The following is a 24,770-nucleotide window of genomic DNA, read 5'->3' as shown; positions in this document are numbered from 1 at the left end:
CTAGTTTCTCGCCCCTTCTCAGATCATGGAAGATGACTGCTAGATTAGCTATTGGGTTTTTATACAACATCACTTGTCTTCCACTCCATAAAGGTAGCCAGGCTTCCTAGCTGCAGATGACTAAGGGGTCTGTCTACAGAGAGGATTCATAAGGAAATTTTTGAACACTTAGAAGACAGGAAGAATGGTAGTGTGGTTTGGCTGATGCATGGCTAGAAGGTACCTGTGTCTACTGTGGGAGTTCAAAAGTTCTTTAACTCCACTTGAAATGCATCATAAAACTAAAGCCATCCCTGAAAGAGATGTCATTGGATAGGGAAGCTGGACAACAGTGAGTCTTCATCTTTGGTCTCAGTTCTGTCTTAAAACCAAGGAAAGTATTTTAGTGAAATGTACAACACTGCAACCTTTACTTTTGCTATCAGTGGAGTTCAGCATCAGTTCAGATGAGGAAATTCACAGAAAAAAATGGGGCATTATCTGCAAAAGTAGGCAGTACCCTGCTTTCAGACTCTGGAAAAGCACTGACAAATGTCTGTGCTTTGGATACCAAGGCCAGGGACTTCACAACCAAAACAGGGTCCTCACAATTAAACAGGATTAATGGGATCACTAAGGCCTCCCACATTTTGCTTACGTCCTACGTGACTGCCTTCCTCAGTTTATCCATTTTTGTACTTCTCTTTTCTTTTAATTTTTTTTGGAATTATAATGGGGGAAGGCCCTGATAACATTACAGGAGTGAGTAGCCCTTGTCCTGAGGAGAGTAGCTTCTGATGATCCATAAAGACTCTACTTTTCATGTTTATTTTTCCTAAAATAGGAGCATGCTTTCGACTTATTTAAAACAAAATAACAAAAACAGCAAAATGTGCCTCCAATCTCCTTAGCAGAATTCACCATGGCACTGCTCTACATAAAACAACTGGATGGAATTTCTTGGCTATCTTCAGCATACTAAGCAGAAGGTAGCCCACCCTATTCTCCACCAACCATCCAAATGCCCTTCTCTAATCTTTCTGATGAAGAGGTACTGTTCAACAAGAGAACTCTGCTAAGGCCAGTTACCTTACCTATCAGGACAAGGCATCAAATGCACACGGAGAAGCCTTGTATTCATACTACCTGGCCAAACTCTGGAACCAGAAGCCATCTGACCTCAGACAATCTCAAACATCTCCATACTCCTCTCCTTAACTGTGAAGTCTGCCATTGCTCTACTTATCCTGGTTAATCAGTAGGCACACACACACACACACACACACACACACACACACACACACACACACACACACACACACACACACTCTCTGTACTTCCTTATTTCCAATCGCAGTGTTTCTGCTCTAAAATTTTGCTCTTTTGATAACTGTTGATGTGAACACTTAACCTTGTACTTTCTGTAACATTCATCAAGTAGATTGACAATGCACCCCCTCCCCCACCTACTGTTACACTTATTTCTCTAGCTTTTTACATATTTTAGTATTTTGGATCTTTGTCAGCATTAACTCTTTAGCTTTTTCTCTTGCACTCCTGTTCCCACTTTTCTATAACTGGTTTACTCTAACTACTTCTTTCTTCACTGCAATCCTGCTTATTTTTAAACTCCTTTATTAAATTACCAATTAACAACTCATTCACTCCAATGGAGCTCAGGAAGTTTGCAATGTAACTTCCAATGGGCTGAGACTAAGCCTTTTGACAGAATCAAATTATGTCCTCACATTTCAAACAAATGCTTAAAACTCTGGAACCATAGGGGTTATAAACGAAGTATAAATAGTAAACCCTTCAGCACAAATTATTTTTATAGTGGTAGTATTCTTTAGCTTCTAGGTCTTAAACTGAATTTTATAAGTCACAGTAAACACAGTAACTATTATGTTTGTAATATTTTGTAAACAATTTAGAATATCTCAGCATCCACTCAAGTTATACACATACTGTCAGCAACATTTTATTCATCTAGCTGACAGCTTTCATATGAGGCTAATGGGTTCTGTCTGCGTTACTTGGTTGTTGAGATATTTAGAAAAATATGAAAATTATATCTATATAAATTAATATCATAAAAGCAACAATTAATATCTCTTTAACTGGCACAGGAAAATACTTTTCTTGGGTGGCGAAAGCCAGGGTCCCTTTTTGGCTAGACATATACAGACCCTAGGGTCAATAGCCTAGTACCTACCTATGAGCCTATAATTACTTTGTGTTAAAAGGTATGGACAACAGACTATCATGAATCTATGAACCTATGAACAGCTCTGACAGTGAAATTTCAGACTCCACAACACATTTTCTCAAACATGTAAAGGAACCCTAAGAATTAGGCAAGGATGTTCTCTTTCTCCATTGTGGCTCATTCGTTTTAAATATATATATATCTATCTATATCTATATATATATATATCTATATATATATATATATATATATATATATATATATATACACACACACACACACACACACACACACACACACACACACACACACAGAATGCTACTGGTGATGAAAATAAAATGTGTAAACGTCCAAGGTTATGACTGGAAGGTGTGGCCAAGGTTTAAGTGAAATAAGATGATTTTAACAGTGAAATAAGTGAGTATAGGACTGCTTAATTTAAATAAATACTTTAAGGCTAAGCAGTTAAGGCTATTGTATAAAACTGTAAGCAGAGAAGTATAAACTAGAAAATATTTTGCTCTCCCCTCTCTCCACTGTACTTACAACCACTCTAATTTCAAATCTCTCCTCCATTCTTACCTTACTCAAACTGGGACTGCTCTGCTCCCTTCCCACCTAAATTACACTATCGTGTTTTTCAAACTTCCTTTCCAGTCTCTTCTACTATCACTAACATTATTGTTAGAACAAACAATAAACTTATATAAACACTTTATGACTTGTACTTTTTAATTATATTATCTGTATTACTTTTGACTTCATCTATATTTTAATATTTGTGTTTTTCAAAAATATACTCCCTGATTTTGTATATGTATTTTAAATTGTACATTTATGCTTTTGTATGCTGTATATTCCATACTTCACTTATGTTCTATTCTGTTACCTGCTTTTGGAGCTTTTCTTGCTGGGCCTCCACTGAAAATGGGCTCTGCTTGGCCCAGTGGACTTTTCCAGTCATCAAACTGGAAATAAATAATAAATAAATAAATGATGCTAAGGCTATGATGCAAGGAAAGAGATTAGCATTCAGGAAGGAGCTGTTAGGGGGAGAATAAAAATAATCAATATAGAACATTACTTCATACAATGTGGCACATGATATACTGAAAAAAGCTGTCGAAGAGATGTCTTAAGGAGATTTTGCTGGTTGTGTTCACAAATAAAGGAACAGATAGTAGGCAGGATTCAAACGGAGGTAACTATAGGAAGTTACCCAAGGAAATGCAGCATTTGGGATCAAATTACATAGGGGAAAGTAAGAGAATGGGAGGAAGTGTAAAAACTGTTTAGATTAGATGAAAGAGTCAGGTTTCTGTATCAGGGAATAACAGCAGAACGACAAAGTAAGAGGGAACGATGAGTGATTGGAGAGGGGCTTCCCGTAGTGAAGTACATTGTGGCATCAAGAACAGACAGGGCTATACATAATAATTACAATAAACAACCAAAGGATCTTAGGCAAGACTGGAAGAAAATGATGGATGGATAAATTACACAGAATCTGAACTACTCTAGATGAGTAGGCAGTATCTCTGTTCATTGACAGAAGTGGAGAAACCATTCATTACATAACAGCACTCCAGTGAGCCCTAAGGTTACAGTGTTCCCAAGTCTAAGAAATAATGTCTCTATAATTTGGAATGCCCCATTCCAAGCCATGGAAGACTCATCTAGGATGATGGTTGTGCACAGGAAACCTAGGAACTACATAAGTGAGGATGACAGACAGCAGGACTTTGCTTGGCTGCTGTCCTCTATTATGGAATCAGTTGAAGAACCTTTTTCACTTGCTATATAAGATTTCTGGGGCTGAGTTGGAATCCCAACAACAGTGAACATTCCGAGACCTCTTTGGTTAGGTTTATAACCTGTTTTGTTAATTCTCTCTATCATGAGCTTCCTCGACATACAATAGGTTTTTAACATCACTTCTGGATAATTCATTTCTGAGTTCAGAGTATATGTACTCAGATATCTAAACTTTCTGTATAATCTGGTCAGTGCTGTGGAGTTTATGGAAGGCCCACTCTGCCTTGTCTCCCCCATGATAACTATGTTACAGAGCAGCAGCTTTGCCTCATTTTGTTGAAGCCACACTCTTGATCTTTCTGGTGATATTAATAGCACCATTTCAACCACCTGATATTCTTTAATGCATAATAGTACAGTACTGCCAACAAACATAACCTGTTGTTTATACAGTACTCATAATATTGATGCACCTGTCCTGATCTTCCATAATACTGACGTGCTTTTCCTGATCCCCATAATATTGATGCACCTATCCTGACCCTCCATAATATTGATGCACCTGTTCTGATCCTCCTTCTCCCATGTAGCCAGCAGCTTTCCCTTTCCCTCAGCCACTCAATGGATACAATTCATTTTTGTCCAGTACATGCTGATTGACTCAACATTCCTTCTGTTATTCAGTATGCTCATGTTACAGTAATAAAAACACTTTCAGTTTTAGAAATTCTCTCATTACACTGTGATGCACTTACCTGTTAGCCTTCAAGTTTTTTAGCCTTGCTTCTAAGTCATTGAGAAGGTTGATTTTCTTGCAGCACTGAGTGCAGTAAACATCTAGCAGCTCCCCATTATAAACATGCCTTGTCTTCCGTGGTGTTTGCCCAGCACTATAGAAAAAAAAAACAGAACTTGAAATACCTTGCTATTTTTTTTTCACTCAGAGCCAGCATTATTAATATTACTTTTACAAAATCTGTAATGCAATTTAAGAACAGAGCTTACTGTGAAACAGATGTGTTACATTTTTATATATAACAATTTAATATGTATTTTTTAGTAGTTTGTAGCTCTCCCTCACAAGTTTGTCAAGCCACTCTTCACTTACAGGCCTATTTAATCTCCATCTTCTGACATCCATATACGGGTTGGGGGTAAGGAAAAAAACAAAGAACCCACAGCAGTCACGGTTGCAGGGCATAAGATATTTTTTCATGCACCTGTTCCCACCTCACCCTACTGGCCATCAAGTACAGTGGAATAACTGTTACACTAGATCCTGTGCAAGTGCATGGTTCAATAATACTCATCATTATGATAGAGCTCACAGCAGACATACACCTCCCTGAGTCTCTTTGGTACAGTGTAATAACTATTACACTAGAGCTTGTGCAAGTGCATGGTTTAATAATGCTCATCATTATAATACAGCTCACGGCAGATGTACACCTCCCTGAGTCTCTTTGGTACAGTGTAATAACTATTACACTAGAATGCTCATCATTGGTCTTTGGTACAGTGTACAACTTTTACACTAGAGCTTGTGTTGCATGTTTCAATAACAATGCTCATCATATGATAGAGCTCACAGCAGACATAGACCTCCCTCTTTGGAGTCTATTGGTACAGTGTACACTAACTAGAGCTTGTGCAAGTGCATGTTTCAATAATGCTCATCATTATGATAGAGCTCACGGCAGATGTACACCTCCCTGAGTCTCTTTGGTACAGTGTAATAACTATTACACTAGATCCTGTGCAAGTGCATGGTTCAATAATGCTCATCATTATGATAGAGCTCACAGCAGACATACACCTCCCTGAGTCTCTTTGGTACAGTGTAATAACTGTTACACTAGAGCTTGTGCAAGTGCATGTTTCAATAATGCTCATCATTATGATAGAGCTCACAGCAGACATAGACTTCCCTGAGTCTCTTTGGTACAGTGTAATAACTGTTACACTAGAGCTTGTGCAAGTGCATGTTTCAATAATGCTCATCGTTATGATAGAGCTCACAGCAGACATAGACTTCCCTGAGTCTCTTTGGTACAGTGTAATAACTGTTACACTAGATCCTGTGCAAGTGCATGGTTCAATAATACTCATCATTATGATAGAGCTCACAGCAGACATACACCTCCCTGAGTCTCTTTGGTACAGTGTAATAATAGTTTTATTTGATTTTAATAACATGTATAATGAATTTTTAAAAATGAACAGTGTTGGCTATAAAGGGTCACAGTTAAATGTGAAATAATGAATTTGTCCAAGTCTATTCAGCACATTTTTTTAATTCTAACTACATTCAAGAACAACTGCATGTCAAACTTGAGGGTAACTATTTTATTTTATAAACATTAGTCAACTATCGAGCTTTTTCAGGCACATCCAAAAGATCAACAGCATGTATAACAAGTTTTTTTTCAATTTAAGTTTTAAGCAACATAACCTTTTTAGAGTAGTTGACCACACAACAGTTTTTAAAGGATGTTTATAACAGTCAAAAGTGTTTTTAAGTATGTATTTTTCACACAATGAGGTCTAGAGGGTTAAAAGTTTCATTTAGCAATGAATTTAACACTTGACAATCAGCTGGGATGTATTAATTGAAATCCAATTAAGGAAATGTGCTTTTTGTATAAAGTCCTGTTATTTTGTAATTGAGTTACACTTGAGAAAGCCTGGTATGACCAGGCGAAAGCGCTCGTGGTTAATTTTGTCTTTTGTTGGCCGTTGGAATAAAATTTCTATATTGAATTCTGTGGAAAGTTTCTAATTTCTATTTTCAGTTTAAAGGATTTGGTTCAATCGGAACAGCATTTCAGTCAATAGCACTGTGTTGCAGTTATTCAGTGTGCTTGGTACCGGACCATTGGATCCTTCTCCGGTGTTTTTTTCTCTGTAATTGTGGTTCTTTTGGTTTTACAGTGTAATAACTGTTACACTAGAGCTTGTGCAAGTGCATGTTTCAATAATGCTCATCGTTATGATAGAGCTCACGGCAGATGTACACCTTCTTGAGTCTCTCTGCTCTTGAGCTGCAACACCTGGCCATTGCCAAGAAGGTGCTGTATCAGTGTAGTTCCAGTACTGTGTCTACCATGATTGGAGATATATCACTGGCTACTCATTTCTATCCAGTACAAGCTAGTTTTTTCAGCTCTAGTTGTAACAGCTGACCTTTGGTACAATTACACCGAGAACTTCTCCACCACAGAGCTGGCTGCATTGATGTTGTTTTTATATCACATTGTAAATGATCATTTTTCAAAATAAACCTTCTGTAACTGCCTAGTTATTAGGTTCTTACCACTTATGCTGATAACACAAGATCTGAAGTAGGCAGACTTCATTTGTCTGCAACCTGTGGGTTTCGGATCTGGCCTCAGATCCGAGCCGGCATTTCAAAAGCTTAGGATCCGAGCTCCTAGCTCCTCCCTCTACCCATAACTCCCTGCCAAGCCCTAACTGACCTCAGATTTCGTTTGCCGCTTTTCAAGTTGCAACGGACTCCTCGAGCTCCTGGTTACAGATAAGAGTTTTGACTGAAAAATTTTAAAAACTTTAAACTTTTAATATTTAGTTAAGTAGAGTGTATGTGTTAGGCTTTCCTCTCTCTATCTTGTTAATTTTTTTTCACGGGTTTTGCGTAGTTTGTGTGTTTGTTTGTACTGTGTGTTTTAGGCCTGTTAGGGCTAAGGATGTCAGAAGCCCATAAGGCAGTGTTTTCTAAATGTACCTAGTGTGGCCATAAGCTGTCCCCAGCAGATGGCCACACTCAGTGTCATCTTGGGGTTGAACACCTGTCATCTGGTTGTACCATATGTGCAGGGTTCAACCCCCCGAGCTTTAAGGGAGCGGAGGTCGAAGCTTGTTCTGGCGGGACTTCTCCCTCCAGATGCGGCTCCGGCCTCTGCCCCTACTAGCCAGCAGCCTTCCGTGGGTGCTGCGGTCTCCCCTCCCCCGGCAGGGACTCAACCTCCCACCAAAAAGCCGGAGGAGAGGGAGACTACAAGGGAGAAAGAGAAGAAGGAGAGACACAGGAGAGGCACCACAAACGGAGAGCCGAGACCTCAAGTTCGGCTCCTCCGTCTAAGCGGGCCTCCCCTGTGTCTTCTAGATCTCCTCCTCCTCGGCTCCACTCCCCTCGGTTCTCTTCTGGGCCCAAGGAGGAGGAAGCTAGCCCTTCAGTGAGGTCCCCGAGGCGGCTCTCTAGGTCCGCTTCGGTGGCCTCATCTAGATCCACCTTTTCTATGAGCGAAGCAGACATGGACCGGATGATGAGGCGTTTCATCCAGGCCCAGATGCAAATGGGAGTGCTCTTAGCCCCCCCCATCCGGGAGGGGCTTCGACCCCTTTTTTTGCCCCCTTGGCTCCTTCTCCGACCCACACCCCGGGTCCGGAGCTGTCGGCGCCGGGCAGAGTTGGATCCGGGGGTGGGTCGGATCCGATAGATCGGTGCACCTTGGATCCGACCCATCCCTTGAGTGCTTCGGGTACTTCGGACCCGACCTCTCGGAGCCGAGGGCCAAGCCTCGGATCCGAGGGAGCTGGTGTGTCTTCGGCTCCGTCTAAGTTGGAGCACACCAGTCTCTCGGATCCAACGGTTTCGGCTCCGACTCCGGTCCGTGCATCAGATCCGAGTGGGGGTCGGCTCTCGGGGCTTAGAGAAGCTGGCTCCCCCTCGGCCTTTGACATAGTGGAAAGGGCACTGTTGAGGACTAACGGACCGCCGGTCCCTGCCACGGCTCCACCCTGCACTCCCTTGCAGCTGGGCCAGGCTCCCATAAGCCGGTCCCAGGGACAGCCCACCTCGATGTCCCAAGTAGTTCCCTTGGAACATCTAGCTGCTGAAGGACTCCTCGGACAGTCCCCCCGAGGAAGTGCCTCGGAAGCGTAAGTGCAAAAGGAGGCACATGGACTCCCCAGAGTCCATTACCGAAGACACAGACTTGGATGAAGGGGAGGGCTCCCCAAGATCACCCCCGGAAGACGTCTCCTTTGGAGACATTATGGAGATGTTAAGGATCAAGGGGGGTGGTGTGCCCCCAAGGCCTCCTCAGACGAGTCTGTGTTCTTGGAGGCATTCGAGGCGGGTCCATTTACCTCTTGGGTGTCCCCTCCTGCCGATCCTCTGGTGGACCTTATATCCACCAGAGCATGGAAGGATCCGGACACCGTTGAGCCTGTACCCAAGCGTCCGGACTGTATCCTGAGCCCCCCGGCGGACTGCACTCACTGGAGCAAGGGCCCCCCGGTAGATGCCATGATGATGGCTGCAGCCACGAAGAGGGAGTTAGCACAGGAGAGTCCCTCTATGCATCCTCCAGGCAAAGAGTCCCACTCGATGGATCGCATTGGGAAGCGAGTTTTTAGTTCAGCAACCTTCTCTTTGAGAGCGCTGAACTACATGGCACATGTCATCAGGATGCATCGGGACCTGATTAAAGATCGCTGCATCCCCAGAGTCCATGTCGGGTGAGGACAAACAAGTGTACTCCACCCGTATGGCCACTCTTAGAGCAGTTTCCAATACTTCTATGCGGCTACTTTCTCACGCTTCCGAGGGAGCCACTAGAGCTAGCGGAGCGGGCCTAGTCATGAGACGTCAGGCCTGGCTCCGCCACTGTGATTTCGCAGAGCCCTTCAAAGCGACCTTCGCGAATGCCCCCTTTGATGGTTCTGCCTTGTTTAGCAAAACTGTTCGCGAAACGTTAGTCCAGAGCGAGAAGGACGGGAAGACGCTGTCTGCCGTCGGAGTCCGCTTCTCAGCTCCCCAGAGGTCCTTCTCGAAGAACCAAAAGGGACAGAAGAAGATGTGGTTCCAGAAGTCGCAGCAGTCCCAACCTGCTCCGGATAACCAGTCCTTCCGTGGCAGAAGAGGACAGGGAGGTCGCCGTCCTAGAGGCAGAGGGGCTCCTAGGAACTTTGGGTCCAGAGAACCTTTCTCTGACAGACCCACGCAACAGCCCTGAAGGGTTGCCCGGCTGTCCGTCTCTGGAGGCAGTCGGGAGGCGTTTTTCAAGGCACCTGACTTCTTGGGAGTCAATCACATCAGACCGTTGGGTGCTTCGTGTGATATCCAGTGGTTATGCCATTCCCCTGAGCAAAATCCCCAGATCCCGCAGCCTCCCCGATGTACCACCCGACCAAAGGGAGGCAGCAGCTGTCGAAATCGAGCAGCTGCTAGAAAAAAGAGCCATCCAGCACGTCCCCCGAGATCAAACCAGATCAGGGTTTTACTCCAGGTTCTTCTTGGTGCCAAAGAAAACGGGGGACTTAAGACCGATCTTAGATCTTTCCCTGCTGAACCTGTCAGTAACCAAGCAAAAGTTCCGGATGGTCACCCTACAATCTATACTCCCCCTTTTGCGGGAGAACGATTGGATGTGCTCTATCGACCTCAAGGACACGTACTACCACATTCGGATGGACAGATGGTCCAGGAGGTTCCTTCGCTTCTGGCTGGGAGCCAGCCACTACCAGTTCAGGGTCCTCCCCTTCGGTCTCACCTCTGCCCCAGGGTGTTCACCAAGGTACTAGCAGTAGTAGCGGCCCACCTGAGACTCCAGGGATTACAGGTCTTTCCGTACCTGGACGACTGGCTCCTGACGGCATCATCAAGGCATCTACTGTGCTCAGCCAGGGACTATTTCCTTCTTATGGCCCCAAGGCTGGGCATCACCATAAACTGAGAAAAATCTTTACTGCACCCCACACAACTTATAGATTTCATAGGAGGAAGGTTGGACACAAGATCAATGCGGGCCTTCCTCACCCCAGACAGGCTGTCCAGCCTCAGGTGTCATATCACAGCAGTCCTGCAACCGTTTCCCACGGCGGCTTTGGTCCTGAGGGCTCTGGGTTCAATGGCAGCAGCTATTCCACTTCTTCTTCATGCTCGCTTACACATGCGGGTTCTTCAATGGACCCTACAGGTCCAGTGGTCCCCGCTATACTCCTCTCTCAACAGCCCAATAGCGGTCAGCAAGGCATGCAAGGACTCCCTGTTTTGGTGGCTCCAGTCTCCGGAGCCTCTAGCAGGGAGACCCTTTTGTGCAACATTCCCCCGAGCCACGGTGACTACGGACGCTTCTCGCCTCGGGTGGGGGGGGGCATTCTGCGGGCAAGATTGTCCAAGGCACGTGGAACAGTTCAGAGACCTCGTTGCATATAAATGTCCTGGAGATGAGGGCGGTGCTCCTAGCATTGCAAGCACTTCACAGCCTTCTTCCTACGGGGACTATTGCGATCCAGACAGACAACATGTCGGTAGTCTGGTACATCAACAAGCAGGGGGGGAACCAGGTCCTATCCCCTTTGTCGAGAGGCCATGAGAGTCTGGGCATGGGCAATTTCCACCAAACGCTTTCTTGTAGCAACGCACATTCTGGGAAAATCCAACATCCTTGCGGACAAGCTCAGTCGCACCATTCTTTCCCCGCACGAATGGTCTCTCAATCCGCTGGTAGCGAAGAAGAGTTTTGCCGTCTGGGAGCAACCCTGTTGCGATCTTTTTGCTTCTCACTCAAACGCCAAATGCGACAGTTTCTTCACTCTACTTCCCCCACCTGGGGAATCCCCGAGAGACGCTCTGGTGCATGCTTGGCCTCCCGGTCTCCTTTATGCCTATCCTCCACTACCTCTGATGCAGAGGCTCTTGCAGAAAGCCAACAGTTTGGGGAGCAGAATGATTCTCATTGCCCCGTTCTGGCCTCGTCAGCCCTGGTTCCCTTATGTATGATCTCACAAAGTGAATCTGCCCTGGATTCTGGATCCAATCCCGGATCTCATCTCCCATCCTCTAGGACTCCCGGTTCCGAATCTACACACCCTGAAATTGGCAGCCTGGCTGCTCCAGTTCCATCCTTGATTAGGACTCCCGGTATCTCGTCACCTGTCAAGGCCATTTTAGTGGCGGCTCATAAACCTTCCACTAGGAAGGTTTATCGGAGCAAATGGAAAAGGTTTTCTATTTGGGCGGTCCAGAAAAATGTTGATCCTTTTTCGGCACCTATGTCTACGGTACTGGACTTCTTAACAGACCTCTTTCATCAAGGGGCTAGTTCTTCCACGGTAAAGGTACAAATGGCAGCGATTTCCCATTATCATATGGGTCATGAGTCAGCTCCCCTCATGACTGCAAAACTTTGCAAGACCTTTCTTAAAGGAGTTTTTCTGTTGAGGCCACCGGTCAAAGAAGCTGTACCACCTTGGGACCTATCCTTAGTTCTACAGGCCCTTACTGCTTCCCCCTTTGAGCCTGCAGCTTCTGCAGATCTAAAGTACCTTTCATGGAAGACTGCTTTCTTGGTAGCCATCACATCAGCCAGAAGAGTGTCGGAACTTCAGGCTTTATGCGTCAAACCGCCTTACCTCTCCTTTTTTCCCGATAGGGTGTGCCTCAGGACCAATCCATCTTTTCTTCCAAAAGTTTCTTCGGAATCTAATATTAATCAATCAATCAACTTACCTGTGTTTTTCCCCAACTATAAAAACAAAGGAGAATATAAGCTGCATTCTTTAGATGTTCATAGACAATTGCGCTTTAACATTCACAGAACGGCTGGTCATAGACAATCAGATCAACTGTTCATCTCCTTTGCTAAATTTGCTATGGGCAAAGCATTTTCCAAAGTCACACTGTCAAGATGGATTGCTAATTGTATTCTGCAGGCTTATGACACCTCAGGTAGGCCTGCTCCTCAGAGGGTTACTGCTCACTCCACTAGGGCAGTTTCCACTTCAGCCACGTTTAAGTCCCGAGTGCCATTGGATGATATCTGCACGGCAGCCACTTGGGCCTCGTCTCATACCTTCATTTCTCATTATAAGGTGGATGTTGTTTGCAGGGGAAGAGCATCCTTTGGCTCAGCGGTGCTCCGGAACATCCTTCAATGACGGCCGCCCAAGATTTAGGTAGCTGGGGACTCTGTCCCACAGGTTGCAGACAAATGAAGTCTGCCTACTTCAGATTTAGAAGTTATGTACTCACCATAACGTTCCATCTGAGTAGGTGACTTCATTTGGATGCAACCATCCCCCCCTCCATCCCCCTGACCTTTATACAATAAGAGTTTATTCATCTATGTAGATACTTTTTATTCTAGTATTATATAGGCAAACTCAATCTGAGGTCAGTTAGGGCTTGGCAGGGGATTATGGGTAGAGGGAGGAGCTAGGAGCTCGGATCCTAAGCTTTTGAAATGCCGGCTCGGATCCGAGGTCGGATCCGAAACCCACAGGTTGCATCCAAATGAAGTCACCTACTCAGATGGAACGTTATGGTGAGTACATAACTTCTAATTCAATCACACTGCAGGTACAACGTGGGGAGGAGGAGCAGGTCTGAAAGAGTACCTTTCATCTCCAAAGGTAAGGGGAACTTGTACAAATCATATCATGCATTTAAAAAGCAAAACAGATGTGAATAATGACTCTAATTCAGGACAAAAAATAAAGATGAAAGTAATATTCTGAATAAAACTATAATTTTATTAAAAAGTGAAACAATAGGGTATGAAACTCTGGCAAATAACACACATACAAACATATAATTTAGCACATGCAATGAGGACTACATATGTCAACTCTCCCTGAATATGCACTCGACACTTATGCAATTTCCCCTTGAACATAGTCCTTTCATATCTATCTTGCCATGCCCTACACAGATCAAGCACATAGAGATGAATGCATATTTCTTAAAAAGATGAAGCAGCAGAAAATACAGCCAAATATCTGTAAGGAAACTATTTAAAATTCTGTTTTTACTGAAATTTGGAGACTGCAGCCTAACATAATCAGTACTGTGACTACTGCACCATATGATAGAGTAACCTCCATAGTCAACCTCAGATCCTCATCCAGTCACTGAAATTTTGGACAAGGTCCTAATTTATTTTATTTTTATTTATTTTATTTTACATTTGTTGACCGGGCTGGTCTAACTGGATATATGTCCATTTTCAGCAGAGGCCCGGGGAGAAAAGCTCCAAGTCAAAACATTAATACACATTAAAAGAAACATTAAACAAACAGAGATACAGATTTAGCTCAGAGAAAAATAATAATAGCATTAGCATATTTTTACAGTTTCAACAATAAGCAATTAATTACAAATAGAGTGTGTTCAAATGGGGGATGAATGTAGAAAAGTAAGTTTAAGAAAGATTTTTATACAGGATAAATGAAGGTACTAGGTGCAAGTTGCAGCTAGTCAGGGTTCAGTTTAGCCACATAAATATTAACTGCAATTATGTCATACTCATGTGTAATCCCTGGCTCAGCCATCAGTAATATAGCAGCTACGACTTACCTACATTCATTAACTCTGCATTTTATCTATTTACCACTGTTTTAGTGACGCATTGCCTTTTCACATCAGTTTTGAATCTCTCTCCATTTTCCATCCCTGCCACTTTCTGCCACCTTATTCTTTTCCTATCCCATATTTGGAGTGTGCGATGGCTGAATAAATAGTGTCTGAACTGCTGGGAAGTAGAAAAGGCAAAAGTAATCTTTATTTATTCGCTAGAAGTTTGTTCTCTATATCCAGAGCCATTCAAGAATGCTTTCTGTAAATTAAAGAAAGTAAAGCCTGAAATTTTATTTGAAAGGACAGCACTGGACTCCAAATTAATCAAAACTGACTAAGGAGAAAGGTGAGATTGCTGTCCCTCCAGGCATGTTATACAATGGAAGAAACACTTGGTGAAAGAGACTGGACACTCTCACAGGGTTAATCACAAACACAGACATAGAGTTATCCAAAAAGACCCACACATAAAGTCAGAGACATAGACACATAGACACACACACACACACACACACACACACACACACACACACACACACACACGCATGCAAGCTTACACACATGTATACCTTCGCACATGCACACACACACACACACACACACACACACACACACACACACACACACACACACACACACACACACACACACACACACACACACACAGCAAATAAACAGACAATGATAAAATGGTGAATAACAGAAAGTTTAAGACCTTCTCAGTAAACTCTACACTGCAAAACTGATGCCAACCAAAAAAGAAAACAGCCTCCAGGAAACATTCTCTAGAGCACATTAGTTTCAGTCCCCTCTATTTCACAGTACATCAGTTCTCAAAGAAAAGGTAGTAACATGTTCTAAATAACCAGGTACACAAAAGTAATGAGGAAAAAAGCTTTTTTTTTTAAATTGCTTTACCATTCTCCCATTTTTAGAGCTTTCAGCAGAAAAACAGTAGGATCTTCTTGTTCTTTGGTGGTTAAGCAGTCTACTCACTGATTCTTTGTTAGTAACCGCAGGACAGAGAATCTTCTCAGCTTGGAAAATGTTTTACAATATTCATTTCTTGGCATACTCTCTTCTACATCACTAGTCTGGTGGGTTTACTAGCATCCGACAGCAATAATATAGGGATGCCATGTGTGATGGGGAGAATGTGTCCATATGCAGCACTCAACTAGAGCTCTACAAAGACATTCAAAAGAAACATTATATTATTAATTCCTTCAACTAAGGAAAGCATTCTCTTACAAGTATACTTCACAAGTCTCTGGATTCCTTTCAACTGCCAGCAGACAGAAAAGCATTTTCATCAGCATGTCCACCACAAGTCCCTCCATTAGGCAGATGCTTGAGTAATACATCACTAAACATAAATAGTTTAAAAAAAACATCTTCTCATGGGTGATGAAACTTCATAGCCACTTCTGATTTCAGTTTCTGAACCAGTTTATATACTTAATGAATGTTCAGCACAATGGCATGATTCATGTGAAATGTCAAAATGCAAATGTCATTTCAGCAGGTCTGCTTCGGTCAGCATCTCAAAGAATAGATCCATCTTTGCCTTCATTTAAATAACTTTTGTTTTGCTGAGAAGCCTCCTAATGGGTGACCTTAGTGGAATATAGAGGAGCTGGATGAATTTCATATAGTTTTCCTTTGCTTATTTACAAATTTAATTGAAATAAAAGTTACCATGCATCTGTTCTCTTTCTCTTGTCAAAACTTTAAAGGAGAAGAAATCACATTTTCTGCAAAGTCTTTTATGCCCCCACAAATAAAATCATCAATACAGAATAGTGGCCACGCACCTTGTTGTTTTTATTGTAATAGTAGAAGACACCAGGATCCATCTGTGATAGTTTTCTGCTAGTGCTAAGCATTGTGTCTTTGACCCAATTATACCAATAAAGCAAAACATCTGACAATCCATGCATTCTTATAGTTTCCAGAGAGTCCTCAAACATTTGGTATTATAGGCAGGTCAAAGAAAGTGCATTCATAGCTATAGAAACTAGCTTTTGCCTTTTTTAACAAACACTTCAGAAGCTATTTTAATAACTCTTGACAAGAAGATTCTTTGCAAAACTTGTTAATGTTCAATTCCCCAAAATCCTCTAGGCACTGCATCAGTTTTGAAAAGAATGACAGCAGGTGCCTGTGTAGTTTTTTTCCACGTGCTTAGTTGTCTCACATCTTTAAATTTTCCTATACACTGTTGTTTTTTTTTTTTTTGGCAGATATCCAGCACAATAAGCGCATGTACATCATGGGCAGTGATGGCCTGTCCACTAACCAGTGGTTCAATATAAACATCTGACACTTAACAGAACAAGTGATTCCACACTCCTGGCAGTTTCCTCTGGTTCAGTGTGCTGCACATTATATAAATACCACGGATTAATATTTTTGTCATTTCTGCATGTTCAACGACTTCCACTTTGTGGGAGATACTGCTTTCTCTAACCTTATACAGCAGTCTACTTTGACTTCAGACAGATTCATTCATGTTGACTAGTGAGTCAGGGATGCAGAGCATCTACGTCTTCAGTTGGCCTTTCACTGCAGTGTCTGTTTGTGCTCTGCCTTAGAGAAGCTTTGTGGGTACTCCTGAAGATGATGCCAGGGGCATCCACTATGCTCACTCTGATAGCTGATGGTACACCTATGCCCCAGTCATGCATTTGTAGAATGTAAGTGCTTATTTAATTTCTGAGAATCCTGACGGCATATTCTAATTCAGTAAATTCTTTGCATGGAACAAGTACTGTACAGATATGTTGTCTTAACTAAGCACTCATCCCAGGTCTCAGTGTAAGTGATTTTTCAATTAACACTGATGGAAGACACTTAACGACTACTGTTTGGCTCTTTTGTAATTGGCACTCAAAATAGTGATCATAAAACTGTGCAGTAGCACATTCAGCCGATATAAAACAATGAACAAAGTATCTTTGCAAGGGGAGGCAAAGTACCCTGCACCGATATGGGGATTATATAACCTGCTTTTTGTATTTACTAACTCTGAAGTTGCTGTATCTCTGGGAAAAAAGACATTCTCAAAACACCACTGTCTCAGTCTTTAAATGCAAAAGTTGGGAATAACACGTGATCACACATTAGAATTTGGGGTCATCAACTTACAATTTTTGTATCTTTCACAGGCTGTCCTTGAAACTATTCTGTTTCAGTTTCCTCTATTAATTTTACTTATACAGTTTTGTACAGAGACCTTTGTTAGGCACAATGTGCTTTGACTGGGGTAGCATCCATGTCCCTCATTGCCAGAAGCAGCTGATATTGATTACTATACCATAAGAACTTAGGGAAACTTGGGATAAATATGACTAGGCTTATAAAGGCTCCTGGGCTGTTAGCCTAGTAACCCTCCTATGAACCTGTGACAAATAAAACCCATAGATCTACCAAAGAGATTCAGTGACTTGAAACAATGCAGAGATTTCTTAATGCGGTTTTTGTGAAAAAATATTCTACTTCTTTTTAGGGCAATGATGAAGGCAGCACATCCATTCTTTATTGGAATCGCTTTTGCTCCTATTTTTATACCTTTTCCCTCCAAAAATATACTTCAGAGCAAATTTCAAATAAATGAAAGTGTGATGTGAACATATAGTTTCATTAACTGATTCTTTTAGATACCTACACAAGCAAGGTCCAGCAGCTTAAAATGTCTTATCAGACTTTCACATGGTAACATCTTAGCTCAAACTCAACTATACAGATTGTAACAGAAAGAGCACAGTTATTTTATTTTCATGTTTGTTGACTGGGTATTGAATTGAGCCATAATGGAACCATTTCAAACATTGCCTGGATGCACATCACAAGCATTTACATGCATACAACACCATCTACATACATCTTTATAAGCATTAGAAATGGATAACTATATACTTAGACATTTCCTTCGTAATGAACCAAAGTAAAATGTAACATAATTTTAATCAGAATTAGTACCAGTTGGAGACAATGAGCATCTCATTTGAGAAGTGGGAAGATGAGATAGATGGTTAAATGAAAGGTGTAAGATTATTAATGGAATGTAGCTGAAGTAGTGCATAATGGGGGAGGAGTGTGAGCCTTGAGATACAGAGTTAAGTAGAAAAGGGTTACAAGATACATGGGCAGTAATGGAATGCTCATGTCGTGGCAGCGTCATTAAAGCACTCACATTTGGATTGGTCTGTGACGTGCTGCATTATCTATACACAGCACTGTTTGAAGTAATTTAGAGATTTAAGGGTTTGGAGCTAGACATTCCATAATTTAGGGGTTAGAACAGAAAATGACAGGTCACTAGGACTTGTTTTGATGATCCACAGCACAACAGCTTCTTTCTACTGAGATCAAAGGTCCATGGAGACACAGGGTTCAGTTTGCTGGCAAGTTATGGGTAGGACTCTAGTTTCAGAAGTTTAAGTATATCTGCCTGTTCTTTAATCAACAGTCAGCTGGCCTTTTTTAATATGCTGTACTGGTGCTCTCAGTGGGGTTAAAGGTAATGATACCACATGTTCAGTCAGCTGTGGTCTGTAGCGAGGACCCTTTCTTGGAATGCTGTAGCAATGACTATGAAGAGATTTTATTTTAGATGAAGTGGTAGCATTCCTTTGTCTGTTGCTGCTCCTCCTTCAGGAGAAATGAAGCATGACACTTTCTGTGCTCAACACATAATGCCTTTAAGAATCATGTATAATCTGAAGAGCTTCTCAAACTACTTGTCATGATAAAGCAAGCAATATTAGATGCTAAAAACTCCAGGAACCTGGAAGAAACTGATGATCCCAGATCTGAAAAGCCATTGGTCCTTGTTTCATCGTCGGGGCAAGGGCTGCTGGGGGTAAAATCTGCGTCATCTCCTTCTCCATAGTCTTCAAACTGTTCTTCACTGCTGATGAGAGAGGCTGTGGAGTGAGTTGAGAGGTCTGATGCTGCAGATGGATTGTGCTTCTTCAGTCTATAATGGTACACAGATACACACATGATCATATTAATCAGCAATAAACAAGCACAAATGTTCCAAATGATACATAAAGTCAGGAGTGCATCATTGTTTTAGCATTACATACTCTGAAAATTATTACATAATCCCTTCCACACCAAGGATGCTTACTATATGTAGCATGAACAATTCTGTTGCTTTGTTTGTTTTGTTACACTAACACCAACATTTCTCACACCATGCATAAAACATATATATATATATATATATATATATATATATATATATATATATATATATATATATATGTATGGGTCTGCTTCACTTCACCAAAATCCCATTTCACTGAGACCGAATCACCTGAAGTTCATTTCACTGAAAGCATAATTTCACTGAAAGCTTACAAAGCTACATTTTACAAGACTAAATAGCAAACCAAAGACAAACAAACTCACAAAACTAAAGTCTATTCTGCTTCACTTCACCAAAATCCCATTTTACTGAAACCCATTTCACTGAGAGCGAATCACCTAAAGTTCATGTCACTGAAAACATCATTTCACTGAAACTCATTTCACTGAAAGCTTACAAAGCTACATTTCACAAGACTAAATAGCAAACCAAAGTCAAACAAACTCACAAAACTAAAGCCTATTCAGGTTGTAGCCTGCTATAGGTCCTCAACCATGTCCCAAGACTCACACTCCACATTCCTAAGCACCTGGAGAATATTAGAGTCTAACCTAACACTCTCATGCTAGGTGACTTTAACTACCCCTCCATTAATGGTGAAAACTACTGATGTACCAATACACTTGCCCAACATTTCCTGGAGTTCATTAATTCCAGTGCCCTGAATCAGCTCGTTCTTACCCCCACTAGAGGTAGCAACATCCTTGACCTGGTCATTACTAACACGGGTGACTGTTGCTCTACACCAGTAGTCAGCTCCTCCCTAGTTAGATCCGACCACAAACTAATCACCTTGGAAATCCACATCCCTCCCACCCCCACTACTCGCAAAGGAAACCACCATGAAAAACTTCTCCAAAGCTAACTCTGGGCTCCTAAAAACAGAGGTCTCTAACTTCAAGGCATCCATGCAAATGGAAAATAGTTGCATGACTGCCAAATCATACACCAATGCACTGTACAAACACATACACAAAGGCATGGATCTCGCCATACCCAATAGAACCAAGACGCTCTCCTCCAAAAACAGGAAGCTAATCTGGTGGTCCCCTGCCATAAACAAACTCTACAACGGAAGAAGAAAACTGATACGGAATAGGGTGAAGTCCCAAGACTGGAAAAACTCCCTTATCAGCCTCAACAAAAAGTTGAGATCCCCCATCAAATCCTCTAAAGTTAAGTGCTAGGTATGAAAACAGAATTGCAGCATCTAGTAAAGACAACCACAAGGCCTTTTATAGTTATGTAAAGAATCTCCATGGCAATACCCAGATTTGCTCTGAGCTACTGCACAATGGTACCTCCTATACTGAGCCAACAGATATTGCTAATATACTGGTCGACAGATATAATGCCAACGTTATCCCTCTATTCCCCCCCAATGTACCAATCACAACACCAGTAGATTGCCAGACACCCAGTATTACTGCTGCACAGGTTAAAACAGCAATGTCCAAGGCCAAGAATACAGCTTCAATGGGACATGACAGTATCCCTGGCTGTGTTCTACATGAACTACGGAGTGAACTGGCACCTCACCTGTCTGCCTTGTTCAGTCACAGCCTCACCTCAGGCTTTGTCCCTAGAGAATGGAGCACTGCCATCCCTCTCCACAAAGGAGGAGCAACTACAGACCCTGGGAACTATCGCCCCATTAGCCTGATGAGTCTGATATGCAAAGCTATGGCGCACATCATCATGGACCTAACAAACAGGAATATAGGGAATCTCCAAACTCTGGATCCCACACAGTTTGGTTTTGTGAAGGGTAGATCATGCCTGCTCAACTTGGTCGACTTCTTTTAGTCAGTCTCCAGAGCTGTGGATGAAGGCAAGGTGGTTCATACAGCCTACCTTGATCTGGCCAAGGCTTTTGATACCAATCCTCACTCAGGAATCATAGAAAAACTCATTAAGCTAGGCATCAACCCCTATATATCACTAGGTGGGTTGCAAACTGGCTCACAGATAGAGCCCACAGTGTGAAAGTAGCTGACTCCAAGTCAGACTGTCAACTAGTCATTATTGGAGTCCCACAGGGTTTGGTCCTGGGTCCTCTCCTGTTTGGTATCTACTTCTCTGAAGTCCAGGCCAACACAAAGGGACTCTGGCTGACAAAGTTCGCAGATGATTGCAAGTTGGGAGCGATTATTAACTCCCCGAGTGATGTTGACATCCTACAGAATGGCCTCACTGAGACCAGCGACTGGTGACAGAACCATAGGTTTAAGCTCAATGCCAAAAAAATGTGTCATCATCCCCTTTGGGAAAAACCTGGTTCCCATGAATCACCACGTTGATGGTAGTTCACTGAACACAGAAGGTGTTGTAAGAGATCTGGGAACACAGGTTGACAGCAACCTCTCTTTTGATCACCACATTGCCACTGTGGTCAGAAAGTCCTTCTATGTGGCACATCTTATTACTAAGGGTTTTGCATCCAGGAAGAAAGAGGTCATTGTCTCCCTCTACACTTCCCTCATTAGGCCAATCATCGAGTACAGTGCCCCATTCGGCATGTACCTCACTAGACACCTGCAACAACTGGAGATGCCGCAAAAGTACCTCACAAAGGGGATCCTAGGCCTTAAACACTTGTCCTATATGGACAGACTCAGAAAACTCCAACTATTCTCTGTCTCATATTGCCTACTTAGAGGCGATCTCTGCTTGACTTACAAAGCCATGGCTGACCCAGCTCTGTTAGAAATGCTACATCTAAAGAAATCCCAATCCCTTTACACCACATGCTCCAGACACCTCAACCTCATTACCACAATCGACAGAATGTACTGGAGGGACAGGTTCATAACCCAGAGACTGCCCATGCTATGGAATAGACTTCCCATACATGTCAAGCAGAGCACCTTGCTGACCCTCTTCAAGAGAAATCTTGATGAGTTAATGGAAAATAGAAAATTCACTCCGGGGATAACTCCAGTGGCTCTACTCGACAGTGGCACTGGGAACTAAGGTCAGGTGGCACGATGCCAGGGTAATCCTATGGCTAGGCTTGTAAAGGCCCCAGGGCCATTAGCCTAGTAAACACCTATGAGCCTATGAACAACTTAAAAACTACTTATTTATCCTGTTAACAGAAACTAGACAACATAAAACAAAACTAAGTGGGGGGCTATGCCCCCCGCACCCCCGTAACTATATATACTAACTCGAGATCGCACTACAGTGAGGATGAGAGCATATACTCTTTACTTGCCTCATAGTACTATACACACTGCAACATCAAGCCTATAGCTTACAATTCAGTGAAATGACTTTTAAGTGAAATGAACTTTAGGTGATTTGGTTTCAGTGAAATGGGATTTTGGTGGAGTGAAGTAGTCCCATATATATATACTTCTAAAAAGAAAAACAGTGACAAATTTTAGGCAAAACACATTAAAACTTAAGGCTATACTAGTTCATCTTCACATAACCACACAAAAAAGTACAGTAAGTTAAAGTATTACCCAGAAGTTACTACAGCATTAAACTGAGAAACAGACCCATGTTTCATTAGGAACACAGGTTACATGTTTAGGTATCTCCTTATCGAATTCTAAAATGATGTAAATAAAACACCAGTCCAGATAAAAACACAGATGTTAACCCAAGAAAAATCAGACAACAGAAGCAACAATTAAAAAAAAGTGATGCAAAAAATAATTAGTTTTACTTGCTTTTAAATATGACCGAGTCAACTGTTGTAAAATGGAAGTGAAAAAAGATGAGTTTTGCAACATCACTTAATAAGGTGTAGAAGGTCACTGACCAGGAACCAGAAATTCAGTAGTTCTGTTAATTATTTTTAGTTGATTTGGTAGATTATTTAGCAAAACATTACCCATTTCAGTGTTGCATACCGGAAGATGAATAAATGGTCTTACAATTAGATGGGAGTCTGCTCCTAATTTAACAGGCAATATGAAATGAAAACACTTCCTCATCTACCTTTGATAACTGGGGTAGCATATCTCTCAACTCTACTGATTTTTGCCTTTGTTCCTCATAAAATTTGTGATTTTTTGGATTTCTGTGGCAAATCAGTGAAGACTGAGTTCACTAAATAATCACTGGCACTTGAGAGTTTCAGACTTCATATCCTTCAGAAAATGTATGGTAACATAAGACCTTTTATTCTAGCGACATTTTAAGTTTATAAGAGCAATATTTAAAATGTGTCCCTATTTTTGAGGCCTTGTCGAGATTTTTTGTGCTAAGAGGCTGAGAGCAATGCTGGGTAGTTGCACTAAACACCAGTGAGGATTTAAATAAGGCCTGATCATACTATACAGGTCAAACAAAGACCATTAAAACAATACCAACACCAATAATGTAATTTACACAAACATTCAAAGATCAAGTGAATATCATTTTAAGATTCTATATCATACTGTAGGAAGAATGAATGTAGTGATGTGAAGTTGTTCTATCTCGCCATTCATTCTTACAGATGGGTTCGGAGCCGATTCTCGGCTCCGAGTCAGCCTACTACAAAGCTCAAGGTCTTCAGATAGCTTGAGGCCAAGTCCTTATCCCATGATGCACCGAGAGTTACCTCAGATCTAGTTTGCTGCTGCAATAGATAGAATGTTCTCGCTAGCTCGGGCCAGTAAAAAACTTATTTTCTTCAAAATATATTATATTATTGATAAAAAAATCTGATATCTATCCTTAGGTACTTAGATAAGCTGTTATAGCTTTGTTTCCCTTCCCTTGGTGTGCCTTTTTCTTAAACTAGTATTTAGCTCTCTTGGCCTCATTTTATTTTAGGCCTTGTTAAATCTTTATTAGTACTTAGATTGTAGTTGTGTGCTTAGAGCTTGTTATATTTAGTCTTTAGAGTTTGAACAGTGACTTTACTGTCACAGCATTCAAATAATTAGTCTTGGAGCTTAGATAAAAGTGTGTGTAATAGTAGTTTATACTGTAGTTGTGTACCTTTATGTTGTGACTTTTCTGTCACAATTTTGATATATTACTCTTTAGAGTTTCGATAAACAGTTTTGTGTGTGTGTGTGTGTGTGTGTGTGTGTGTGTGTGTGTGTGTGTGTGTGTGTGTGTGTGTGTGTGTGTGTGTGTACTTTAGCCCATAGTTTTAACAGGGCTTGTTTGATATTTCCTGTTTGGTTTTTACAGCACCCTATTGTCATTGTGTGTTACAGTATGGCTGACCATGATAAAGACAAACACCCTAAATCAGGGTTTAAGAAATGTCCTAAATGTGGCCAGAAAATGTCTGTCACTGACAGTCATGTGAATTGTGCATATTGTTTGGGAGCATTGCATCTCCAGGAAAGCTGCTCCATCTGTCATTCTTTCTCTTCTAGGGTCCTCCAGGAGAGAAA

At 41.9% G+C, this 24,770-nt stretch overlaps 1 protein-coding gene across 2 annotated transcripts in view; it reads right to left on the bottom strand.

Annotated features, from left to right (window-relative positions):
* RAB11FIP4 (RAB11 family interacting protein 4) overlaps positions 1–24,770 on the bottom strand; it is a 600,425-nt gene that overhangs the window by 248,956 nt on the left and 326,699 nt on the right. Inside the window, exons 3-4 of one of the 2 annotated variants that reach the window (XM_044068093.1) lie at positions 19,054–19,245; positions 4,699–4,833 (exon numbers count right to left, since the gene is read on the bottom strand). In XM_044068093.1, the coding sequence (XP_043924028.1) occupies positions 4,699–4,833; positions 19,054–19,245 (327 nt within the window). The remainder of the gene's footprint in view (positions 1–4,698; positions 4,834–19,053; positions 19,246–24,770) is intronic. The other variant, XM_044068094.1, reaches the window with a different exon arrangement.

This window comes from Protopterus annectens, chromosome 4.part0 (genome assembly GCF_019279795.1).
Source record: "Protopterus annectens isolate FY-2018-M chromosome 4.part0, PAN1.0, whole genome shotgun sequence".
Taxonomy (NCBI): domain Eukaryota; kingdom Metazoa; phylum Chordata; order Ceratodontiformes; family Protopteridae; genus Protopterus; species Protopterus annectens.
The sequence above is the reverse complement of the archived record's forward strand: the minus strand, read 5'-3'. Positions and strand labels throughout refer to the sequence as shown.